The following is a 23,660-nucleotide window of genomic DNA, read 5'->3' as shown; positions in this document are numbered from 1 at the left end:
TTTCTGACATGAAGTCATCCTGGGAAGAAGGCATTTAAACTTGTCAATCCATCTCTTTAGGATGCTTTCAAACTGTTTTTTGGAGGAGGACTGGTGGTACACAGCACTGTAACTGTCAGCTCATGTTTTAGAGTCTGAAGAAAGTACAGCATCATTTTCAAACAAGCCTATAGTTTTCTCTCACTTTTATATCCTGATCTAGGCAAAATGCAAATTTTGTTGACTATCAAATTTTGCTCTGAAATAACACAAATACTTAAATAAGCTATGAAATATATGAGAGATGGAAATGTCTGTGCTTTGTAAAATGTCCCACTAAAATACTGACATATTTCCAGGTGACTTTATGGTATATGAACTTGACATTGCTACTCAGCACTATGGGCTCAGTCCTAGTAAGTTAAAGGCACTTAAATCAGAATCTATAGTTCTTGATAAGGTAATTTCTCAAGATGAAAGCTGACTAAAGGACAGAATGCATGTGGCAATCATCTGGGTATTTCTGTCTTTTTACTTTATCTGATAGCAATTAGATGAAACTAGCTTTAGTAATCATGTATTTAACAGCTTAGCAAAAGTAATTTGTATTGTTTATCTTGAAATGGCATCTAATAAGTAATGATGTATTTCAAAGTGTAATTGATAACTTGTAACCATGACAGACATTATCTCTTGTAATGAAAATAGGAGACCAAAACATGACAATAAAACATAATTGTTAATGTTTACAAGTAGGAAAATTCAATTCTAGCAAATAATAACACATCATCCCACATGGAAGATAGGTGTAAAGGAAATAATTGATAAAAGGTTATGACTTGCAAAGCAGTTTTTGAAGTATTAATAACAATGTGTGCTTCCAGAAGTCGTCTTCAAATGAGATCTCTTAAGACATAGGCTTAGTTATAAAATATTCTTTCTAATCAAAGATTCGGGATCTTCAATCTTAGGAAGAGTAGCTACTTCTAATGCACTCTCTTGTACACATTGGCAGGTATCACTCTACTTTTAGAATTCCTGATTGACACACAGTGGCATTCTCTTAGGACAGGGATCACATCATCCTTCTCCTTCACAAGCTTTCCAGAAGCACTGATTCTGATAGATTCAGTGACTCTAAAAGGTCTAATTATTTTCTTAAATTTGGTAAGTAGAAGCACATCCATGCCAGGTCATTGTTGTCTGTCTCTGACTAAGCTCTTTATAAAGGGATGGGTACAGACATCATCCACAGAGTCCTCAGCATAGCGTCATTCAGATCCTTCTTACAAGAGTTCATTCACAGCCTTCATGATAGACATTCTTTCTCAGCAGAGGGCCCACCAGAATGATTTACAAAGTTCTTTAGGTAGTTGTCATATATGTTACAATGAGACATTATAATGTAAAGAATTCTCAATACACTGCACATAGTTTTACTGGAATTTTCAAAGTGTGCTAATGGGTTACTATAGAAAGTACTATTTTAGAATAGGTTATGAATCACTTTAATGTCTCAAGAATTTTGTTCTTAAGATTCTCATTTCATGTTAGGAGCCATTGTCTTTTTGTGGAATGAATTGTGTGTTTTGTGAGGGAAGGTTGACTCAGGCTAAATTACTGGAACAGATCCTGAGACAAGTATTTTCATTGAGATGGCTCATTAAGGAGACACTTCCAGAAAGTACAGGAAGAAACAATAATGAAAAAGAACAAGATTGTCTTACCAGGAATGGGGTCTGAATGTAGACAAATGGGGTTGCACCTGAGGAAGATGCTTGAAAAACAAACGGCTTCAGAGTTGGCAACCAGAAAGGGCTTGTGGTCCAATGCGTAGAGCCAATAATATAGTCAGCTTTTGACAAAAGAAAATGCTTGAAAGCAAGTCAACCAAAAGAAAGCCAGAAGCTGAAGAAGAAAGCTATAACTTGCGTTGGATCCACTGGGGGTGTGTGAGTTTGTAGGAAGAATAGGGAGATGCTGCTTGCTTGCTGAGTGGATTTTGAGAAGGGGATGCTAGACTTCTTTTTCAAACCTGTACATGTTCATGTCACCTCTATATAGTTTACATGATTCCTTTCAGCTGAGGAGGAGGGGGACACTATCATGATCTGTCTGGATGATATAAAGCTTATTACATCGAAAACCATAAATCAGAAGAGTTGTTTGCTTCTACATATCTTCATTATTTGAAGCTAAATTGTCCCTTGAAAGGTTTCTGGGGTTTCCTGAATGAAATTTAAGTATATTGTCACTGGAGGAATGAATGTCCAGATATACACCGGCTTTAGAGATTTTAGAGTCACCTTATGTAAGGATGGAGATGAAGGCATTCCATTGTTTGTGCTCTGAGCTCAGCAACCCCAGTGCTTCTCTGTTTCTAGTATGTGTTTGAGCGTACTTCAGCAATTAATGTATACTTACCCATCACATTCTAGTTCTTCTCCTCTGAATGAGGAATGCTTTGTTCACTTCTGACTTGGGAAGAGCAGAAATCTGAAGGCTGGAAATCATCTGTAACTGGCAAGCTTTGTCCAGTTTTGTTGTTTTATAATGAGTAGAGTTACTTGTGACACTATTAGGAAGACAGACTCTTTCAACTGGTTGAAGTTGGAATGTTAGAATATCACTGACTGGGAGGATAGAAGAGAAATAAAACTGAATATACATGAAAAAGAATTTGTAATCATAATTAATGGTCTAGTAAATGTCAGAAGTCAATTATTTACAGTGACACCAAAAAACAAATAAACAAAAACAAAACAAAAAACTGAACAAAAGCAATGCAGTGTGCATTCTATTTTTTTAAAAAAAGAAAAAGTAGTGAATAAGATACATTAGTGGTACTTAAGGCAACACTGTCTATTATACAGAGAGAATGCATTTATAAACATGTACAGACAGAAGATATTGTGTAAAATGTCTAAGCACAAGCAGACATAAAGTTACCAGCAGCATAGGATCACTACCACATTTTAGCTAACTTTGTATGTGTGTGTCTAGTGTGATCATTACGTAGGTTACTGAGTCAAGTACTGCAATTCTTTTCTGCATGTAGTAATGTTTTGTTTGAGCAGGTAGAAGTTAGTACTTTGGTTCCAAGTGGCACTTTCTTACTAAACACATTTCTAACACCATAAGGTGATTTGTCAGTGGTAAGAAAAGATAGCTTATATCCATTATCCTGAAATAGCATAGAGGAGAAAGCCAGTCACTTAGGATTCTGAATATTGTCCGTTTCTGGCAAGATCTATGATATTACAACTGTTTTTACTGTCAACTGTTAGACTATTTCAATAAAGAAGAAATGGCTCCAGAGGTTTAAAAATGAGAGAAACTATGAGTTTTGATTACTTAATTAAAAGCCATAATGGTCAAGCTTCTATTAAACATAAACCTTTGAGGATGACAGACACCACAAATAGTTTAAGTGATGGAGGTGGAAGTTTACATTTTGCATGTGTATTCTGTCTCTTTGGACAGTTTGGAACCAATAAAAATTACATTGACATCTTTTGGTTGAAAAATCGCTAATATAATACTCTTGAAACTTCTAGAAAGCAAAGTCTAAATATAATATATAGTGAGCTAAAAGATAGCAGAAATGTTGAGTGGCATATGCCTTATAATGAGTAATAGTTATGTGAAGCAATCAACTTCACAAATGATGGGTTATGAATGTTGCAGGATAGAGCCGAGCTACATACTAATGCTTTTACTACTCTATGGAAATCACTAAACCCATTAACTGCCCAAATGCAGACACTTGGTGTTTAATTTGTATTTCAGTTTTTGGCATAATTGCTGGGAATCATTGTCCAATTTCTTCTCTACCAGCATTACACCTTTGCTTGTGTGGTGGCAAAGTTGTGCTGTGATGAAATTACAGTAATAAATAGCTTTCTTTGGATAGGAATTGGATAGAAAAATACATATAAGTAGGCATAGTGTATAAAAGCATGCATATGTACTTACACTGAACAGGTACGTGTATAAAGCTTTTAGTCTATTGATAGTTGTAGCAGAATGTCCAATCCAAAAGAGGAGATGAGGACTGAGAATAACCAAGACAGATTTTCTTATACAAGGCCAGCATATATGGGGATGTTCTGAAACAGTTAGACTCACTGTTTGAATGCCCAGATTATTTAATGCATCTCTCTGAGATGGACAGATATTCATAAGTTAACATGGAACGGTATAAATGAGAACTGTGGTGTGCCAGCAGATTATTCCACAATCATCAGTTTAACTGCAGCTCTCATTTTGAAACCTGTATAATAGTTTTTGCAACTATGAGAAACAGAGCTCGGAGAACATTTTCATATGAAAGTTATGAAAATCATTGCCTTCTACTTATGGCTAATCTTATGACTTCAGTGAGTTACTCAAGGTCTTGTTGCCTCAGTCTCTTTCACTTTTCTCTTTTTATTTATTATTTAATTTTATGTGTGTTTTCCTGCATGTGTATTTGTACAATGTGAGTCTAGAGCCCACAAAAAAAAAAACAAAAGAGGACTTCAGATACCTAAGAACTGGAGGTAAAGATAGTTGTGATCTGTTATGTTGGTTCTGGGAACCATGTCTGAGTCACTGGGCAGAGTAGCAAGTGCTTTTAACCACTGAGCCGTTTCCAGCCCTTTATATACATATGTATGCATTTATTTATATATAAAAGTATAATATATTAATTATATGTATGTATGTGTGTGTTGCACATTGTATGACTTAAAATAATAAAGATGCTTGGAATTTAGCAAGATATTTATGTATACATAAATAACTTTAATCTTCATACTTACAAAATTTGTTTGGAGAGACAACATTGGCAGAGAGAGAGAGAGAGAGAGAGAGAGAGAGAGAATATGTTACATTATATAATTTAATATTTAGAGCATCCATATACATGATTATCTAGTGCCTGATACATACTAAGTACTCAATAAATATTACATTATTTGCTTACTGATGCACTGCAAAAATTGTTCACTAAATTATCCTTAGTAATTTCTGTGTTGACCTTAGCACCATGTTTTTGGAAATCCTGTTATTGTGGATATAATTACTGATTAGTGATAAGGACACACCAGTCATGAAGATGGCATTTTTCTAAGGGAGCTTACAAAAGGGAGTGGAATAGTACATAAAATGTGACCTGTCCTCTAAACTACTTGCATAAGCTCAATTCCCTTAGAGATGATGGGGTCAGAGACTCAGGCAAGCATAAAGGTGGAAAAAAAATTGTCCTATACAACAGACATAGGGAAGAAAGATAGTTACCATTTGAACAATGGTTATCCAGGTATGATAGAGCAGAAATCCATGGAGTGACACAAGTGTGTGAAAGCTCACTGTCTGAAGGGCCCTGTGTGGCTTTGACTGTTATTTGCCATTGACAACCTCTTTTACATTCTTTTTCCCTTTCTACACTTTCATATGCCCCTTTCCTCTTGTATTTCTTTTTTTCTTGCTTCAAGAGAAGGAAAAAAAAATACTTTTAATGAATCTTACCAGTTAAGTATCAATATGCCATCAAACTGTCATTTTAAATCTTGATCAAACTCCCATTAAAGACTTGCTCATTTATGTTGTCAGTCACACATAGGAACTAATGTATCCTACCAATGGTCATTTTACTATTAAAAATAAATAAATACTTCAATAGTGTTTCCTAGTTGTTCTAAAAGTTGGCATGTTAGAATGTGGTGAAAGGAAACAGGAAGTGCCGTTCTTCATCAGAATCTTAGAAACAGTTTGGGGGTCTGGGAAGTCTCTGTAAAGTGTTCCATGTACAAACACTAACACAAAGCCCTGACTCTGGGTGATCTGCACCCGTGTAAAAAGTCAAATCTGGAATTTTATACTTATAATCCCAGAGTTTAGGAAGTGGAGCCAGGGGGATCCCTGGAGCTTACTTGACTAGGTGGCCTGGCTGAATCAGAGAGGGGCACATGCAGCTAAAAACCCTGCTTCAAACATAAGAGGAAAGCTGGGCATGGTGATACATGCCTTTAATCCCAGCACATGGTAGGTAGAGGTAGGAGGAGCTTTGTCAGTTCAAGGCCAGCCTAGTCTACGTACAGCGAGTTCCAGGACAGCCAGAACTATATAAAGAAACCATTCTCTCGGACACACACATAAAATAGAAATATCTAGAAAGATGTTAGTTGTCTCAGCAATTAACTGCCCTGGCTACTCTTTCCAAGGATCTGAGCTTAATTCTCTAGTGGGTTACAACTGTCTGTAACTCTACTCCAGACTATCTAATGACCTTTTCTGACCTGTGCAGGTCCAAGGAATGTACCTGATGAACACATATCCATGGAAGTAAACATTCATATATATTCATATATAGATATATATTCATTCATTCCATGGATATATATAGTGATTGAAGAAGAATTCAAAACCAACTCTGATCTTCCCACTCACGAACAAATACACAGACACACACAGAGACACACACACAATCTTGGCACAGTCAGCCTTCAATTGACACAGCAAAGATACAAAAATCCTACAATGCCAACAGAAACCCCAAAAGAATTAACAATAGAGGCAAATATGATGGCAGCCATCTATATCCCAACACTTGCAATCTGGGAGATCAAAGCCAATCTAAGCTATGTAGTGAATTCAAGGCCAAGCAGACAGACTTGAAATGTATTTAAAAGAGAAGTAGAAACAATAATACAGTAATCTGTCTACCTAACAATAATCATCAAACCTGTATATTCTCATCAAAATGGAACTTTGAGTTTATTTTTAATCACTGTTCAGTCTTTGTTGAACCGTATAGGACATAGGAGGATGGTCTATGCCATGCAAGGAAGGCAGAGTGGATTTCCTTGGATCAGCATACATCTTTACACATTGAGAAACAGTTGGTATCACAGTGTTGGCCAGCTCACTGCTGTGGCATGATTCCATCTCCCAGGGGGTGTGGGAAGACCCAAGTGCACAGAAGAAACAATAAATCTAGTAAATCCATTTATGAAATAACTTTGGCAATGATGACAAGAGGATTTGGATGGGAGTATTCGTGGTCTTCCAGCTGGAAGTTCAGAACACAGCTTCCAAAGCAAAAGGCAGAAAGTGGGATGGCAGAGGAGCTGTTTGGAGATAACAGAAGAGAGCTGGGCTCCATGCTGAGCATAGGGAGCCACTGACAAGACAATGGGCTGTAGAACAGCCCCCTGCTGCCCTGTAGAAGCCTGAGGGTTTCTGGTGCCATCTGCTTGATCAACTTGGGACTTAGATCCCATGTGCCTGAGCACTTCACTGCCTCCTTATACCTTCCTTCTGTGCTAGGGAGAAGGCCATGGAAAAAAAAACAAAAAGCTGGCTGGAGAAATGGCACTTACAAGTGCCCTAGTGTGAATATCTTTGCTGAGCCTTAGGAAGAGCAGATCAGTATGGTCTCTAATCTCAAATGCACTGAGCTGTGGTCCTGTTAACCTACATGGATAATTAGAGCAATTGGAATGAGCTTCAAACAAAAATAAAAGTTGCTTATATCTACTTTATACTTTTTACCATTATATATTTTACTGAAGAGAATACAGTGTTGTGTTTTGGTGTGGTGGTAAATCTGTAAAAGCCACTCTATGTTTCTGATGGATGCACATGTGTCTCTGTACTCAGCCAAAAGCTCTGGATTCACGAATGAAACACCACAGAGAGAGAGAGAGGGAGAGAGAGAGAGAGAGAGAGAGAGAGAGAGAGAGAGAGAGAGAGAGAGAGAGAGAGAGAGAACCTACCTTTATATTTAATAAGCCTTAACTTGCTTAACAGCTGGGGACTTCCAAACCTCCTTGCAGCTAACACACACTCCTCTCTGGTATTCCTGAGTTAACACTTTCTAAATCTAGATTTTATCTTTACTGTCCTGTTTTCTTCTGGGCAGCCCTCTCATGGGGCCCACTTTCCCTTTGCTTCTACACTTCAGCCATCTCACCTCCTGCTCCTTCTTGGCGTGGTCCTTCCTATGCCCTTCTCATGGCGAAATTCCTTTTCTTTCCCTGCCCAGGAGTTCTATAAGTCCCTCCTCTTTCTCTCTGTCCAACCATTGACTGCTGGCAACTTTATTTCCCAATCAGGGCCAACTGGGGTTAGGCTTCTTTGAACCTACTTGAAGTCCATTGCAAACAGGTTTTTGGACAATTAACATGAGAATGCAAGCTGCTACAGTTTGGTTTTGTCTTTTATTGTGTTTGTTTTATTTTGTTTTTGTTTTGTTTTGTTTTTCAAAACAACCCCCCCCAAAAAAAACAAACAAAAGGAAAGTGGTGTCACCATTTGGTCTCAATCATAATGTCTGATTTGGGGCTTACATGAACTTAGCAGTTCACCAGTTGTTCTTTCTTTTTGAAAACAGGTCTGCTTGTGGATTGTGCATTTCCTAGGGCTACTGTGGAACTCTTTGCTCAGATTGCAAAATATTTCAATGAATTTTAGACATTATGGAAACGTATGGGTACATTGACATTGTTTCGAGTTTGCAGTTCTTGAAACATTTTAATCATATAAGATCTACGGTAGGAAAACAAAAAGTTTCTTTGTGAAATTCATTTAGAATTTTGTCATTCCAAACATCTTATACTGGAGAGCAGTAACATATATGTTAAGACACAAGAAGCTGATGTTCATTGTAACCTTAGCATGGTCCACTACCTCTTATCCTCCTGATGGTAGTATTATGTAGGAACCATTTTATCCATATTGACAACTAGAATCTGAAGCTTACCAGCTTGGTAGTTTGTGTAAGGATACCTGAAAAGCGAAGGCATTGATTCTGATTTTAAAGTTCATGTTTATGAATATGAAACTTCATGATATGATTGAAAATTGTATTCATCTTAGTGATTTCATGCTCATTATACTTCTGAGTTGATGTCCAGCACCTTGAGGGGCAGTGCTACAATAACATGGGTTTAGCTTTATTTAACCTACTGTTTTTCAATGTATCTGGTTTCAAAGCATTGAAGAACTGTTGCATAGAAGGAAATTCTAAGCAATGCTGAACAAGGTATCTTGTTACTGATGAGGAGCAGGAAGGGAGTAGCTCTTCCACATTTCTCTGGCTGAATAGAGTAAGTCTGGAATAAGTCTTGGGACCTTTTGAACAGACCTTCCCCTCACTGGCTTCCACCTTGTGTCTGGCATAGGCAAGGAGAAGCAAGCAAACACCTGCTGTCCTGGCTGCTGTGGCGTATCACAAACCTTTGTATAAATATTCAGTGCATCCTGCAAAGAAAACAAGTGTAATTTAGTTGAGTCACAAGCTTGAGTGAAATAACAGCATGTTGCTGTTATTGTTTAGTCAATTAAATTGTCCTCTGTACTTGTAGGATCTGTTCTGCATTTAATCCGAGTGAGCTACGCACACTGGCAGTGTGGTTGATTTCTTTGCTTCAGATTGTCTTACTTAGCACAGCTAAAGATTTGAGAGCAAGCCGTGGAAGACATGATGATAAATTGTTGGGCCTTACTAAAGACTCAGAAGTCCTAAGGTCCTGCCAGTGACAGATGGTCTGTCCTTACTCATGGCTCGTCTCCCTGACAGGGCTTGATTCCTCTGTCACCTTCTTTTTAGTGGAATTCACTTAAAGTAAGCTCAGTCTTGTGGAAGGTGGAAGGTCTCCTTTGTTATAATTACATTGCTAACTGTGGAAGTGGACTGGGCTTCACAGCGCTGCGCTGCATGTGGGACATGCTCTTGCCACACTCCTAAATACCCATGGCTAATGCTGAAAAAGACTTACGCGGTGAGAATATTCAAAACAGATTACCGAGGAAAAACCCCTATTTCCATGTTGCCTGTTACTCTGTTGAGTTCAGTTGCTGTTCCTGCTGGATAGCTTTGCTCCGTTTTGCCTTTTCCCTTACAGCTTGCTGTTTGCTCTGGGTTGTCCAGAAGGGTTGTAGTCTTTTAGGCACCTTTTCTGAGTCATCATGGTAATAAATGCTATTACTGAATTATGGCTACTTTCCTATTTTATTATGACCTCAGATTTTTTGATGTTTTGTTTAAAAAGCACAACTTGAAGTTACTAATAATCCACACAATAAGCCCTGAGAATTGTAGCAGTAATGTGCCTGGATATGAGAGAAGTTCTATTATTTTTTTTTTAAAAAGCCAGTATGTGAGAAGGGGAATTTCAATCCAATTCCAGTAAAGTGTGAGCTGTGCTATTTAAGTAAGAAAGATGAGAAAAGATGTATACTTTTCTAGTTCTAAATGAAACAAAACAGAACAAAAATTTGACAAAAAGTACTTAATGGAGCAGGGTTTTATTTTCATGCAGAGTTTAAAAAACAACACAGTCCACTTTGAAAAGAAACCAGAGTGGAGGAAGCATGGCAGCCAATGAGGATGTATCGGATGTCAGGAAGCAGAAGTGCTCCTGGGAGGGGACAGCATTGCTGAAGCCTGGTGCCTGCGGGAGCCAGAGGGGCATCAGATCCCTTGCACTGGGATTAAAGCAGTTAGTTGTCATGTGAGTGCTCACTGGTGGCAGCACATACTCTTCACTTCTGTACTGTCTCCCTGGACTCCCATTATGTATTTAGATCAGTATAGCTTTATATTTATTTTTAAAGCATGGAATCTCTTAGGGGAGGCATAAAATTCTATGTCCCCACCCTATGGGATGGTGTTGCATGGATTCATAGCAGGTCTTTCCAGCTAAGTTTAGCCTTTTGGGAAACAATCTCATAGATATACCTGGAATGTGTTTCCATGGTAATTCTAAATCCAGTCAAGTTGATAATGAGAATATATCATTGGAGAAAAAAATTCGTTCTTAAATGAATTTTATTATGACTATAGGAATAAATACAAAGACTTTAGAAATTCTAGGATGCCCAGAAATAATTAAAATAGTACTGTCTTAAAATCTAGAATTTTGTCCTTTAACTTGGCAATGCCACCTAGTTTCACAGCATTGCTGGAACTTAAGTGATATTACATGGAAACGGAACAATATTATTAAACGTATTTAAATTATCAGGTAAACCAATGTGGATATCCAGTGGTCATTTGTTGTTCCTTAGGGACAATTAGCGCCAAAGTTGCTTGTTTTTAAATGTGTCTTCCTTAAGAATGAGTATTGCCATGTGAGGCTGCTAATCTGTGAGAAGGATACCCTGCTTCTCCTTTAACTCACTGGTGGGTTTCAGCCTCTGTGATAGCATGGCCAGCTGTGCCTTCTTCTATAATTCAGGTCATCATTCAAGGTCCTAAGGTCCAGACTCTTGACCTCCACACTTTTTATGCCCCTTTCCAAACTATGTTTCTGTATTTATAATCAGTTTAAAATATTGCCTTCTTTCAGTAACATTAAGGTCAAAAGTATCCAAGAATCCATGTGATCTTATTATTAATTCATGAACAAATTAACATTGACCTAAAGGAATCCTATTCCTCCTTTAGTGGACATTTCTCCAGATAACTTTTTGTATGTATTATAGCTTTTTAAATTGCTTCTTTGAAATATGGCACTTCAGTATTTCATGGATTTATATGTATAAATATCCTTTATTATATGATTAAAGGGACAGGGCATCTCTGTCGTTTTATTACTAAGTATCATTCTAATAGCAATTGATTTCTTTCTACAAAGAAAAATGTACTTGTAGAAGGAAATCTCAAATATTTAATATCCACTAAAATGCCCAGCATACAACCTGTAATTTTCAAATCAAGTCTTTATCAAGTCACAGAAGCTCCAGTTATGTTAGTAATTATGTTAATTAAAATTTGAGGTTGTAAAAAAGTACAAGCCAGGTATTAGTATCAATGTTTTACTTTAGACAAGAGATGCTGAATTACTGTAAAAAGTAGACCCAAAATATAATGTCTCATATTACCTCAGTGTGACAGCAGGAAATGTGAAGAAAAGTTATTTTCTGTGCCAGAGACAATGTGACTTTCTAAGTATTCCTGGGCATGACACAGTATCCACATGCTACAAGGTATAGTGAGCAAGCACAAGCAAGTGTTCAGAAACACACAGACATTAGTATGCAGGCACAGGCACACAGGTTTGGAAGTGTCCTGCACCACTTCTGCTCACATTATCTGGGCTGGAATCAAGATATGGCTTTAAAGAAAAAAATATGGAACTAGTGAATTTAAATCAGCATCACAGGGAAACAGTAGAGGACTTGCCAATTTGAAAGCTAGAAAGAGAGGTTAAACGACATGGTCTTCTATAGTACATGAAGCACATGGATGGAATAATCCAACATACTCAAACAGAGGGTCACACCTATGAGAAAGAGAGACTGATTAGTTATCTGCAGTAAATGCTAATAACTTTTTCCTTGTTTCAAATTAATACTGCTAAAATGATTCTGTATTGTAATATTCCTGATTGTGGGGAGGAGAGGAGAGTACAGCAGAGTTCTTCTCTCCTTTTGTATGAGGAACATGGACTACATCATAGTCTAGGATGAGATTCTTGCCTCATGGTCTGGGAGAGCTATATCATAGTCTGGGATGAATACTTGGATCAAAGTCTGAGATGAGATGACTGGGTCTGAGTTAAGATGCTTGCATCATGGTCTGGGATGCTATGCTTGCCTTTGTTCTTTGTGGAAGCTACTTACTGTTTTGTGTTCTGTTTATTTCAAACCATGGTGTAAAATATTACTTTCACTTTCTTCACAAACTGTTTATGCTATCATTTAGTAGTCCCTCAGTTCTGCAATAAAATATTTTTTAACAATATCTATATACAATGTAGAGTTCTCCTCCTTGGTTTTTTTTTCCCTTGGATTTTCTTAACCTGTCCACATGGCACAGATTATTATAAGATGGGCAATTTTACCTAAATTACATTTTCTGTCATGCCACTGATATTACTTAGAAGTCTGTACTACCTGTGACTTGGCCTTAACATCTTTCTAACCCATATTTTAAGTTTCAGGTTTTCCCCATACGTACAAGCATTTTGCCATTTTATACTGTGATAGTTTTTTCTAACACCCAAAATGTTGGCTTTATATCTTTTTAAATTCTGATGGTATTTCAATGTATTTTCTAATGGTTTTTTATGGTTATTAAATCATTGATACTCCTCTATAAATATTAATGAAGAAAATTAAAAATTAAAAAAATCTTTGCTATTACTGATATAAACTTTAAAGTATTTTTTCTATAGTTAAGACTGGATATCATTCCATGTGATATTCTCAATAAAAATTTTATCTAGATTCTGGAGAGATGACTCAGTGGTTAAGAACACTGACTGCTCTTACAGAGGTCCTGAGTTCAATTTCTAGCAACCGCATGTTGGCTCACAACCATATGTAATGGGATTTGATGCCCTCTTCTGGGATGTCTGAAGAGAGCGACAGTTTACTCATCACATACATAAAATGAATAAATCTTTAGTATTTTTAAATTTCACCTGTGACTATGTTTATATCCTAAAAACAATAATGATAAACCTGAAAGTAAAAAGAAGTCTTCATTTTCTTCAGTATTTGCAATTTGTATTATTCAGCAAATACATGGGATTCAGATGACATATTGAAATAAAATAAATTGAAATAGTATGACATATCAATATTAAAAATAAGTAAAATAATTATATATTTGAATTGAAAAAATTCTAACAGTATAACAAATGTGAATACAACTACATTTCTTTTTATTCAATACACATTTGAATCAATGTTTCTCCACAGGACAAAGGACAACCCCCAAATCCAGTTTACACTTTGAAACATCCTTGGTAGTTCATCATGGAAAACATTTACGCTTGAGATGAAATCTAGTCTATAAATACCACCACTAAAAATACAGTAATAATTTATTACACAGAAGCCTCACTAGTTATATGCTCTTTGCATGAACTGCAAGAACATGTTCTTAGAAAATGTGTAATAATCTGTATAGTGAAAACCTTGTTACAAAGGCAGCAGCTATATATGTAGACACACACATATACAAAAGTATACACAATCAGAAACATGCATACAGACATATAAACACACACACACACACAGAGAGAGAGAGATACATACAAAAATATGCTGAGATAAGCTTACTTTTGGCCTATGCCAAATATTTAAAGTTGATCAGTCAAGATTGCTACCCTACCAGGCATGGTGGTCCACACCCTTAATCTCATCACTTGGGGAACAAAGGCAAAATGTGTGTGAGTCCAAGGACAGGTTTATATCATGTGCTCTGCATCAGCAGCAAGGACTAAAGGACACATAGTGAGATCCTGTCTCAAAAAAAAGATTATTGCCTAACATATTTATTCATTTGTATGTTTTATATATAACATAGTGAATGCGATATAAATTGTTTTGTCTATTTTACAGTTTAACGTTAGAACTGAATCTACTTCAAATGCATGCAACAAAACCATTTTTCACAATAGAATTCAGTCGAAACAGTAATATACACACTGAGACGATAAAAAATAACTTGTGATTGAATGAGATTGTAGTACTACTTAGATATTTATTACACATATAATAGCAGTGAAATGTATTAGAACAAGGAATATGATATGAGATTTGAAATCTGTTAAATCTAAAACCTTTATGGTTTAAATGTTTTTCTTTTTTAAATGTGCATTTTTCTATCCTTGATGGATGCGGTTTCCACACTTATTTAGCATGTCTCCAGTGTCTGCCAGTCAACACTGCTGTGTCTACACTGCTTTGCTGAGAGTGTTCCATCTGTAACGGATCCAAGACTTTTCAAGCAGTGTTTGGTCCACTAATGGAGTGGATCCCTTTAGAGTGGCTCCATCTTCCATCTTCGTGATTAATGCTGATGACTTGCTTGTTTTCTCTTCTAGGTGGTGGAGACTAATCTGGTTGCTTTTGACTGTCACTGGATCATCATAAATGAGGTAAAGCCCACAACGCCTCCCCTATCAACTGCCACCTTTTCACACATGGAGTCTCTGAAGGCCCTCACATCTAAGAGGGAGCAGAACGGGAAGCAAAAGCTCAGTGTACTGCATGAATGCTCTCTAATAAAAACAGAAACAAGTTTTTATCTGAATTATAAAAGGGGAGAAAACCTTCCCACTGAGAGTCTGTCTTTTAGCTTTTCCAGTTGCTCACACTGCCTGCTTAAGAGACATTATCTATACGAAAAGTTCAGTTCTTTGTAACCAATGTGAATCTCTCAAGGGAGAGTCTGTGTTCCATTTGTATTTTAATGTCTTTCTTTTAAAACTTTCATATCTGTCTTCCTACTTGAGAATTTAATGGTTCAACATAGGAACATGAATCAACAAAGAACAAGGGTCTTTTTTTTCACAATGAAATGCTATTGTTTTAAAAATACAAAGACTGTCAAATTTCTTTAGATTCTTTTCCTAATATTTTGCAAAGGTAATAAAAAAGAGTTGAGAGTGTGTTGCAATCTGAAAAAGTTATTGCCTTAGTATTTGTCAGTCAAGATCAGCAAAAACAGCAACAGACCAGCTGTGGACAGACAGGTGACAGTACCTTGCAGCATGATATGACCTGGGGATGAGATGTTGTCCAACTCTGCCTACAATTTATAAATAGATAGTGAATCACTTACGTACCAATACTGCTCTTGGGAATTATAGAATGATGAAGTTGTTTTAGAGACAACAAAGCATTTTGAATAAAAATTGTGGTTTGGCAGCCAAGAAAACAAATAAAATAGATTTTACCTTGGATGCTTATTTGTTACAATGTACTTATTATATAAACTGACAACATGACTTCTTCATGGTAAGGTTAAGGGAAAAGTTTTTACTGTAGTGGGTATGAGAGATAGAATAACCAGAGACATTTGTAAGAGTCCAGAGCAGAGAAAGAATGTGTACTAAACATAGCGAGCAGACTAGATCTGTCAGAAAAGAAGAGAGAGAGGAAGGGAGGAGAGGAAAAAGCATGAGGGGGAAACAGAAAGAGAGATAGAGAGAGATGAGGAGACACAGAGACAGAGACAGACAAAAACATACAGACAGAAGAGAAATGAAGACAGTTTGAGAAATCGCAGGTTTAAAAGGAGAATGAGTAGCTGTAGGAAGGGAAGCCACTGAGCTGAAGGGAGTTTAGGGTAAGAAGAAGTTGGGAAAAGCTAGGCTACTAGCATGGACTTTTCTTTTTTAATTGGCTATTTTACTTATTTACATTTCAGATGCCATCCCCTTTCCCCATTTCCCCTCCGTAGAAACCCCTATCCCATCCCCTCTCCTCCTTTTTGCTTTTATACCATTTTAATTCCATGCAAATATTAAGGTCACTTCTAGTTTGAGGAACTAGCAATACAATAGATGCAAATATTCAAGGAACAAGCAAGACAATAAACAGAATTCCATGAACACTCCCATGATCACTGTTTCTAAGGGCTTATCAGGATGACCAAAGTATCTGAGCCTACTTCCCTGTCCTAGCCCAAGGTCATTTTCATGTCTGAAGCCTACTTCCTTATTCTAGCCTAAGATTTAGATTCCAGTTTGAAATTACTTCCTTGTTCTAGCCTAATATTAGATTCTTGCCTGAAATTCTTTCTTTGCTCTAGCCTAAGATTTAGATTCCTGTCTGAAATTACTTCATTGTTCTACCCTAGTGTCTGATTCCTGCCTGAAACCCACTTCCGTGTCCTTGGCCAATGTCATATTCCTGCCAAGGAGCCCATTTCCTTGTCCTTGGCCCATGTCAGATTCTTGCCAAGCAGCCCCAAAAGTTCTCTGCCTCCCCATCCTTTTATTTCATAAACAAAACTGAGCCTGTCGTTCTGACAAGAATTCCTTCCTTACATGCATTATCAAAAGCAACATACTTCTGTCTTAGTTTGGTAAGGCTCTTTGCTTTGAAATGTATAACAAGTACTTTTGATGCTGAGGAAGCCTGGAGGCCAGCGTGTACTTCAATATGCTAATAAGCACCACAGGTAGCCATTTGCCCCTTCTTCTAGTAATAAGGGAAATGGCTCCATTTTGTAGATTGGCAAGTTCCTAAGGGACATGGACTTACCTAACCACCAGAATTCTCCTGTAGTAGTCCTGTAATCTCGGGTCCTGGTGTTTACTGTGGACTTAACACTTCAACCTTCCTGTAAAATACATATCTTCTGGCCTGGGGTTTATTAACAGAATTCAATGAGGTTCTAGCCTTACAAAGCCTGAGGAATGACTCAAAAGCTGTCACCACAGTAGACATCTTTGTTTGTTACACCTCACTGTCATTGTCTTGTTACTTAATTGACTATTAGAGTGTGGGTCTGAAAGTCTATAGAAGATAAATGTTTTTCCTTTCCAAATGGAAAAGTAAAATACAAATGTTTCTCCCATAGGCTTCAGTCTTTTTAGTTCAGAGTAAACTTTGTGTACACAAAGCAGTCTAGAAACACTTGTGTCCACAAAGCAGTCTAGAAAAAAAAGGGGGGGCTTCTTGCCTTCTTAGTGGGTGATCAAACAAATAAATACAGTCTTTTAAATGGAAGGTCATTTTCTCCTATCTTTTGGTAAGGCTGCAGAAGGAACCCTTACATTATTTCTTTTTCAGTCTTCAACTTTGCTCCTAGAGTAGTACTTGAATCCTGAAAGCAAACTAGAGTAAAGCAACAAAAAGAGGATGAAAGGGTGTTTCTCTACCTTTCAAGGTCAACTAGAACTTCAGGGGAAAGGTCCACTTCACAATCTTCATATTATAAGTATTATTATTGAGAAGTAGTAGACTCATGTGTATTTCCTTGATAATATCTTAGCTACAGTGTTGCAAAAGAAACTATCCAATAAACAAAGCAATTTAACTTGTCAACCACTCACTCAATGTTAGCACTACAGAAGGTGATAGAAAGCTGTGCAGTGGTGGTGCACACCTTTAATTCCAGACCTGGAAGATGGAGGCAGGTGGGTTTCTGAGGTTAAGGCCAGCCTGCTCTACAGAGTGAGTTCCAAGACAGCCAGGGCTACGCAGAGAAACCCTGCCTCAAAACAAACAAACAAACAAACAAACAAACAAAAATCCCAGAAGAAAAGAAGGTGATAGAAACTCTCAATTCTTTTCTCAACCTGAAGACTTCGCTGTGATTGCTTGCTAGGATAGCTTCATCACCACTGGCTTGAAACCGTTTAGTGTGTTTTACTACTGGTCATACTTTTTCAGTCCTTGGCAAAAGTGCCATTTCTCTCTAGCAAGTCAATACTGTTTAGAACAAAAATAAAATGTCCACAGCCCGTGCCATTTACATCAGCTACTGCTTTTATCTGAACCAAACAGAAGCACAAAGAATGAACTTGTTTGCAAGGAAAAGTATTATCAGCCAGTATATCCAAGGTCAGTTCTCTCTTTCTATCCAGTTCCACTTAGCTACCTTATTCTCTTAAAGTCAACTTTAGGAAATTTGAACCGCATCCTTTTCTAGCATGTTTGTTTGTTTGTTTGTTTGTTTGTTTTACCATTTCCATGCTTATTAAAATTAATAGAAGAATGATGATTTATTTCTATTTCAATAAAGGGGAAAATCATGGATTTTTCAAATTTGTTACAAAGCTGCATATCTTGCAGACTAACAAAATCCTCACAGACATGTTAATGCCCGTTTGACTGAACAAGAAGAAAGTGATTTTTGTCTACTTCACTTTGCATAACTATAATTTAGTAGCTAATTTTAAAATGGGTTGGAAAAATTTATTTAATCTTATTGCACCAATCGTTTTATAGAGAGGGATTATAAATCAAAGTTGACATTATGCATTATGGCACAAGTTGTAGAAACTTGAAAAACAATTTATTTCATTTTAATTTGCATCAAGTACACTGTACTAATGAGAGGCTGTACAGCTCACAGGGAGTAATCAATCAAGTCAGGGTTTGGTGATGGTGTTTCTAGTCTCCCCATGCTCAGTGGAACTGTCTCACAAAAGACTTCTGTATCAATAGTAACATCCCTTTAGGGCCCTAAAGCAAATGACTTGGTGCTTTATTTGTTTTACAAAAGCCAGAACTTAGATTGGAAGCTCATCTGGTTCACTAACAATGCTTCTAGCTCCTGTTCCTGGTGATGCTGATTCTGACCTTCAGTGCTTCATGTCATTCCAATGACTTAAAATAAGTTTAAAGTCACTATTCTCTGTGAGTCCATGAGAACTGCAGTTATGGAAGAAGTCTTTAATTTGAAGATTTATATTCTCACTTTGACATTTAGTAAATATTTTGCATTTTCTTAGTTTTACGGATTGACTTCTATATTAATTATCAACCAAGAAGAAAATTATTATTCTGTTCCTGTTCCTCCTAATTTTATTTCAGATTCCAATGTAGTGTTTGCAAAATTATTTGATGTTAGTGTTGGATTTTCTTGAAATGTCACAGGGTCAACTCTACCACAGCAGGATGAAACAAACATATCAGAAAAACATCTTTTAAAGCTACAGCATAGCAGACTACAACATCTCATTACTGAAATTTACTGTGTCAGAATTATTTATCATTTTCAGTGCATTGTAAGCATCTAATACTAAACTTTCAGCTACTGATTCTTTAAAAGGATAGTTTAGTAAAACCCTGTGATTGGTTCATATAGTAAAATTTCAGTTTCCCAATACTTACTAAATACTTCCTGTGATCCAGGAACTTCATTAGATGCAAAGACATGAAAGAAAGAGGGAACACATGAGAAAAAGAAACAACAAACTTTTTTCTGAAAAATATACTTCAGGCTATCAAATGATTTAATAGATCTTGAAAGTCTTTTTGTCCTCCCAATTTCTCTTTTTTTCAACCTGAAGTTGACCTGTTTCAGGATTTCAAGAATGAGTGAATTCTAAAGGACTTTTGGAGGACAGTGGGTGTTTCTGTTTTCCTACCAGATAATTCCTTGTGTTTTCCTCTATTGGCCCTTACACAGTTCAGAGTCCAGTCTACATTAAACTATTAATGTAAATTAATATAATGTTGGATATGTTAATTCAACTCTTACTAATGTATAATTATTCATAATTACTCTTTGGAAAAACAGTGTTGTGCTTTGTTCTCAAAGAAGTAAAATTAAAAAAATCAGCTATGCAAGACAAACTTGTATTTATTATAGTGTTAATTCTATGTTCATAAATAGATGCAAATGAAGACTCCAAAGACAATGTTAGAATTCTGACTCTTCAAAGTCTCTTAAAACACAAATATTTCAGTATCCTTTTACAGAAATCAATTAGTATATTTGATAGTGCTGGGGTCTCAAGTAATGTTCATTTTTTATAAACTAGTTCCTCATGGAATTCCTTTCAAAATCGTTAAATTTAAACATTACTTTAAAAAATAGCAATGTAGACCCTGATTGCACAATGGTTTGCTATGTTAATACAAGCATTTACTTCAGAAAAAAATTTTTTCAAAAGTTTTTGAAGGAATTTCTGTTTTAGATGAACTGATCAGCTGTCATTAAATGTGTATACGCCTTCCTGTCTGCCACACTTGGAGCGAACCTTTTGGAGATCAAAATAAGATTCTTGTCAATGTGAAGCCTGTCCTGATCAAGTTGCCACACCACCTTGAATAGGTTTGAAGATCAAGTGTCAAAACTAAAATTTCAAATAAAATTTTTGAGAGAAACTTTTCATTTCCCTCAGAATGGCAAGTTCTTTTCCCTCAGAAAAGTACTTTCATTTTTCCTTCCTCAAATAATAACAGACAAAATATTCAACTTGACATTCCTTTAAACTTAATTGAAGGATATAACTGAAAACTTCATCTCATGGAACTTTTGGGTTGTAAGCAGCCTTTTCTGTGTTTGAAGACAGATCTGTAAGAGGGTTTACCTTAGGACAGGTCTCGGGACAGATCTTTTCCTTTAGCGCTATCAGTCACTAAACACTGACATAATGTGTGTTTACTATTTTCATTGCCATCATTCTTGACTATTAATCAATATGATTCTATTAAGGCAATTCAGCTTCTTATATAATTAGAACACAATATTTTCTTTATTTTTTTCATGATATTTCTAAAATCTTCCTCAAATAAAAATAATCCAAATGAATACCTTTGAGTCTTCCTGTTTTTTTTTTTATTTGTAAAGTGTTAATAAACAGTGAGTCAATGTCATTTTTTAAAACAAAAGGTGAAACCAAATAAATTAACTAGCATTTTGCTTGATGCAAAGTGGGCATTTTTTATCTAAAAAATTTTGACTTTAATATTCCAGCTTATAGTTTATCACTTTGTGAGAATCAGATGAAGATGGTCCTGTTTGATAAATTTGGATAAATCGTTATCTAATTAGGAAAGAAGAATCCCATATTAACATAAAAAGAAAGCAGTGTGTCATTTGCTACCTTCTGGGTGAAACTTCCTGGCTGTACAATGTAGTATTTTAAAATACTGAAAGATATTGAGTAGCAAGGTTGATATTAATTCACTTTAAAAGATTTCAGATGAATATCAGGTATTAAAATAGAATTGGCTGGACACTGTTTAATTCTGCTTTGTGAGCAGGTAATGGAAAATTCAAAGTACTAGGCTTTTGCCAGACAAAGTTTAGATGGCCAGTGAAATGACACAGACTAAGGTGAAACCGCATTTACGCTGCTGAAAGCCATTGTTTATGGTGCATTGACGATTAATCGCCCAGAACTTCCTGATGTTACTGTGGATACAGCTGATAGCAGGTGGTATTTTATTTTTAGAGAAACCTATATTTCATAAAGAACATAAAGAAGGGGTGAGTTTTCTGGCTATATGCCACAAAGTATGGTAATTTGTAATTAACATGGTAGAGAAATGAAACAAATTAACGCTTACTTGGAGGTCTACTTTCTCTTCATCATGCAGGGTTTATTTCTTGCATATAATCATAGGAATGCACGTGGCAAATCATTTTCATTGCATAGAAATCAGTTCACACCAATAATCTGTTCATCGCAAAACGCTTTATTGGCTTAAAAGGTTTCAAATGGGCCCGATGAAGCACAAGCTGCTTTATGAAAGACTGCTGGGATACTAAAATTTAGGTTTGTCACTTTGGTTCTAATCACAAGTAAAGCAGACACATATCCATGAGACTATCACTTTTATATTATTTCTGTATCTGTTATTGAGCCTAAACTTCAAAGCTAATTTCAGAATAAGGACTTGTAAGGGACGGGATTATAGAATGAGTTTCTTAGAGTTTGGCAAGCATGCATACACAGAGTCAGTATCATTTACATAGTGCTAGATTTCATTGACATGGTTTATGCTAATAAACAGAACTCCTTATATTTATGTAATAACCACAGCAAAAGTTAACTCTTTCATCAGTAGTTATTGAGTTGGTTAACTCCTTCCAATAAGAAACATTTATGGACATCGATCAGAAAACATTTTAAAATAGTGTCTCCTTTGCTTTCTTTTACTTTGTTCATTTAAAATCCCCAATTTTTATCACTAAGAACAAGGATGTGTCTTATATTATATCTTCCTTCCTTGGTACACAAAATATATTGAAAGCTCTTAATGAACCATAAAAATGTAATTGAATCTTATTTTGTGAACTTTCAATATTTTTCTCTTATATTTTCAGCATAATTGGTTATCAAATTGCTTTTAATAAAGCGTCTTTAAGCCACATGTTCTGTGTAGATATGTTGAGCCATCAAGTTACATAATGTAAAGCAACTGAAAGCAAATATGACTGAATTCACCATTTTGATGAATACACATAACTTTCACTGAATACTAGCTAAATGAAGAGGATGTGTTAGGGAAACAGATTCCTTTGTACCTCCAAATAACTGGTCGACAATTCTTTTGTATTTCCGCTACTATATTTAAGAACTTCTAATTCTTCCTCTTCTTATCTTTTAGGAAATAAATGATGTGGATGTCCAGGAACTTGTCAGAAGGTCCATTGGAAGGCTAACAATAATTCGGCAGACATTTCCAGTCCCCCAGAATATAAGTCAGCGTTGTTTCCGTGGCAACCATCGAATTTCTTCAACACTGTGTGATCCTAAGGATCCCTTCGCACAGAATATGGAGGTGGGTCTTAAAGGGTGCAGTATATCTTCCACAGTGCATCTTTGGGGGCCTGAGATGAAATCTCTGAATGACACTAGAATGAAATGTCATACTTTATTATTCTTGGACACATTCTATCCTCTCACATCTATGTGCCTTTGGCAGAGAGTGCAAAGAGCCTTTGTCTTTGATCCCTTTGATCTTATTGTGGAAAAAACTGCCTACTTTCTTAATAAAAATACAATAAATGAATCTTCCTTCCTTCTAAGCAAACAAGCAGACACAAGGCATTTCTTGGAGTGGGACTGCAGTTGACACCACTAAGGCCTCACTTCAAAGTATTAAGTGAACAGAATTGCTTTAGTTCTGTGACATAAAAGGCAGAGATATTTATTCCCTTTTAAAAGGATTTCTAGGTTGAAGAACTTTAACTCTTTTTTTAAAAAAGAAAGAAAGAAAGGAAGGAAGGAAGGAAGGAAGGAAGGAAGGAAGGAAGGAAGAAATGAAAGCATATTTAAAATGTGCTGTGGTGCTGTTTGCTCCTACTGAACTCACACAAGAGACAATGGCGCCCTTACCATTACAGAAAGAACGTCAAATTAAACACAAATTTTTGAATCAGAGACTGTAGAGTACCCAGTTTACAAAGCTTCCTCAGAAACCTGTCTTTTAGACAGCCCTTGGAGCTATTTCTTTTCTTTTCCTCTTTTCCCTTCCCTTCCCTT

General features: G+C 36.3%; 1 protein-coding gene across 1 annotated transcript in view; it reads left to right on the top strand.

Annotated features, from left to right (window-relative positions):
- Grid2 (glutamate ionotropic receptor delta type subunit 2) overlaps positions 1-23,660 on the top strand; it is a 1,223,762-nt gene that overhangs the window by 784,198 nt on the left and 415,904 nt on the right. Inside the window, exons 5-6 of the mRNA XM_028782458.1 lie at positions 14,805-14,858; positions 22,783-22,956. Coding sequence (XP_028638291.1) covers positions 14,805-14,858; positions 22,783-22,956 — 228 coding nt within the window. The remainder of the gene's footprint in view (positions 1-14,804; positions 14,859-22,782; positions 22,957-23,660) is intronic.

This window comes from Grammomys surdaster, unplaced genomic scaffold (genome assembly GCF_004785775.1).
Source record: "Grammomys surdaster isolate TR1022 unplaced genomic scaffold, NIH_TR_1.0 752, whole genome shotgun sequence".
NCBI classification, from domain to species: domain Eukaryota; kingdom Metazoa; phylum Chordata; class Mammalia; order Rodentia; family Muridae; genus Grammomys; species Grammomys surdaster.
Note: the sequence above shows the minus strand (reverse complement) of the source record. Positions and strands in the feature narration are given on the sequence as shown.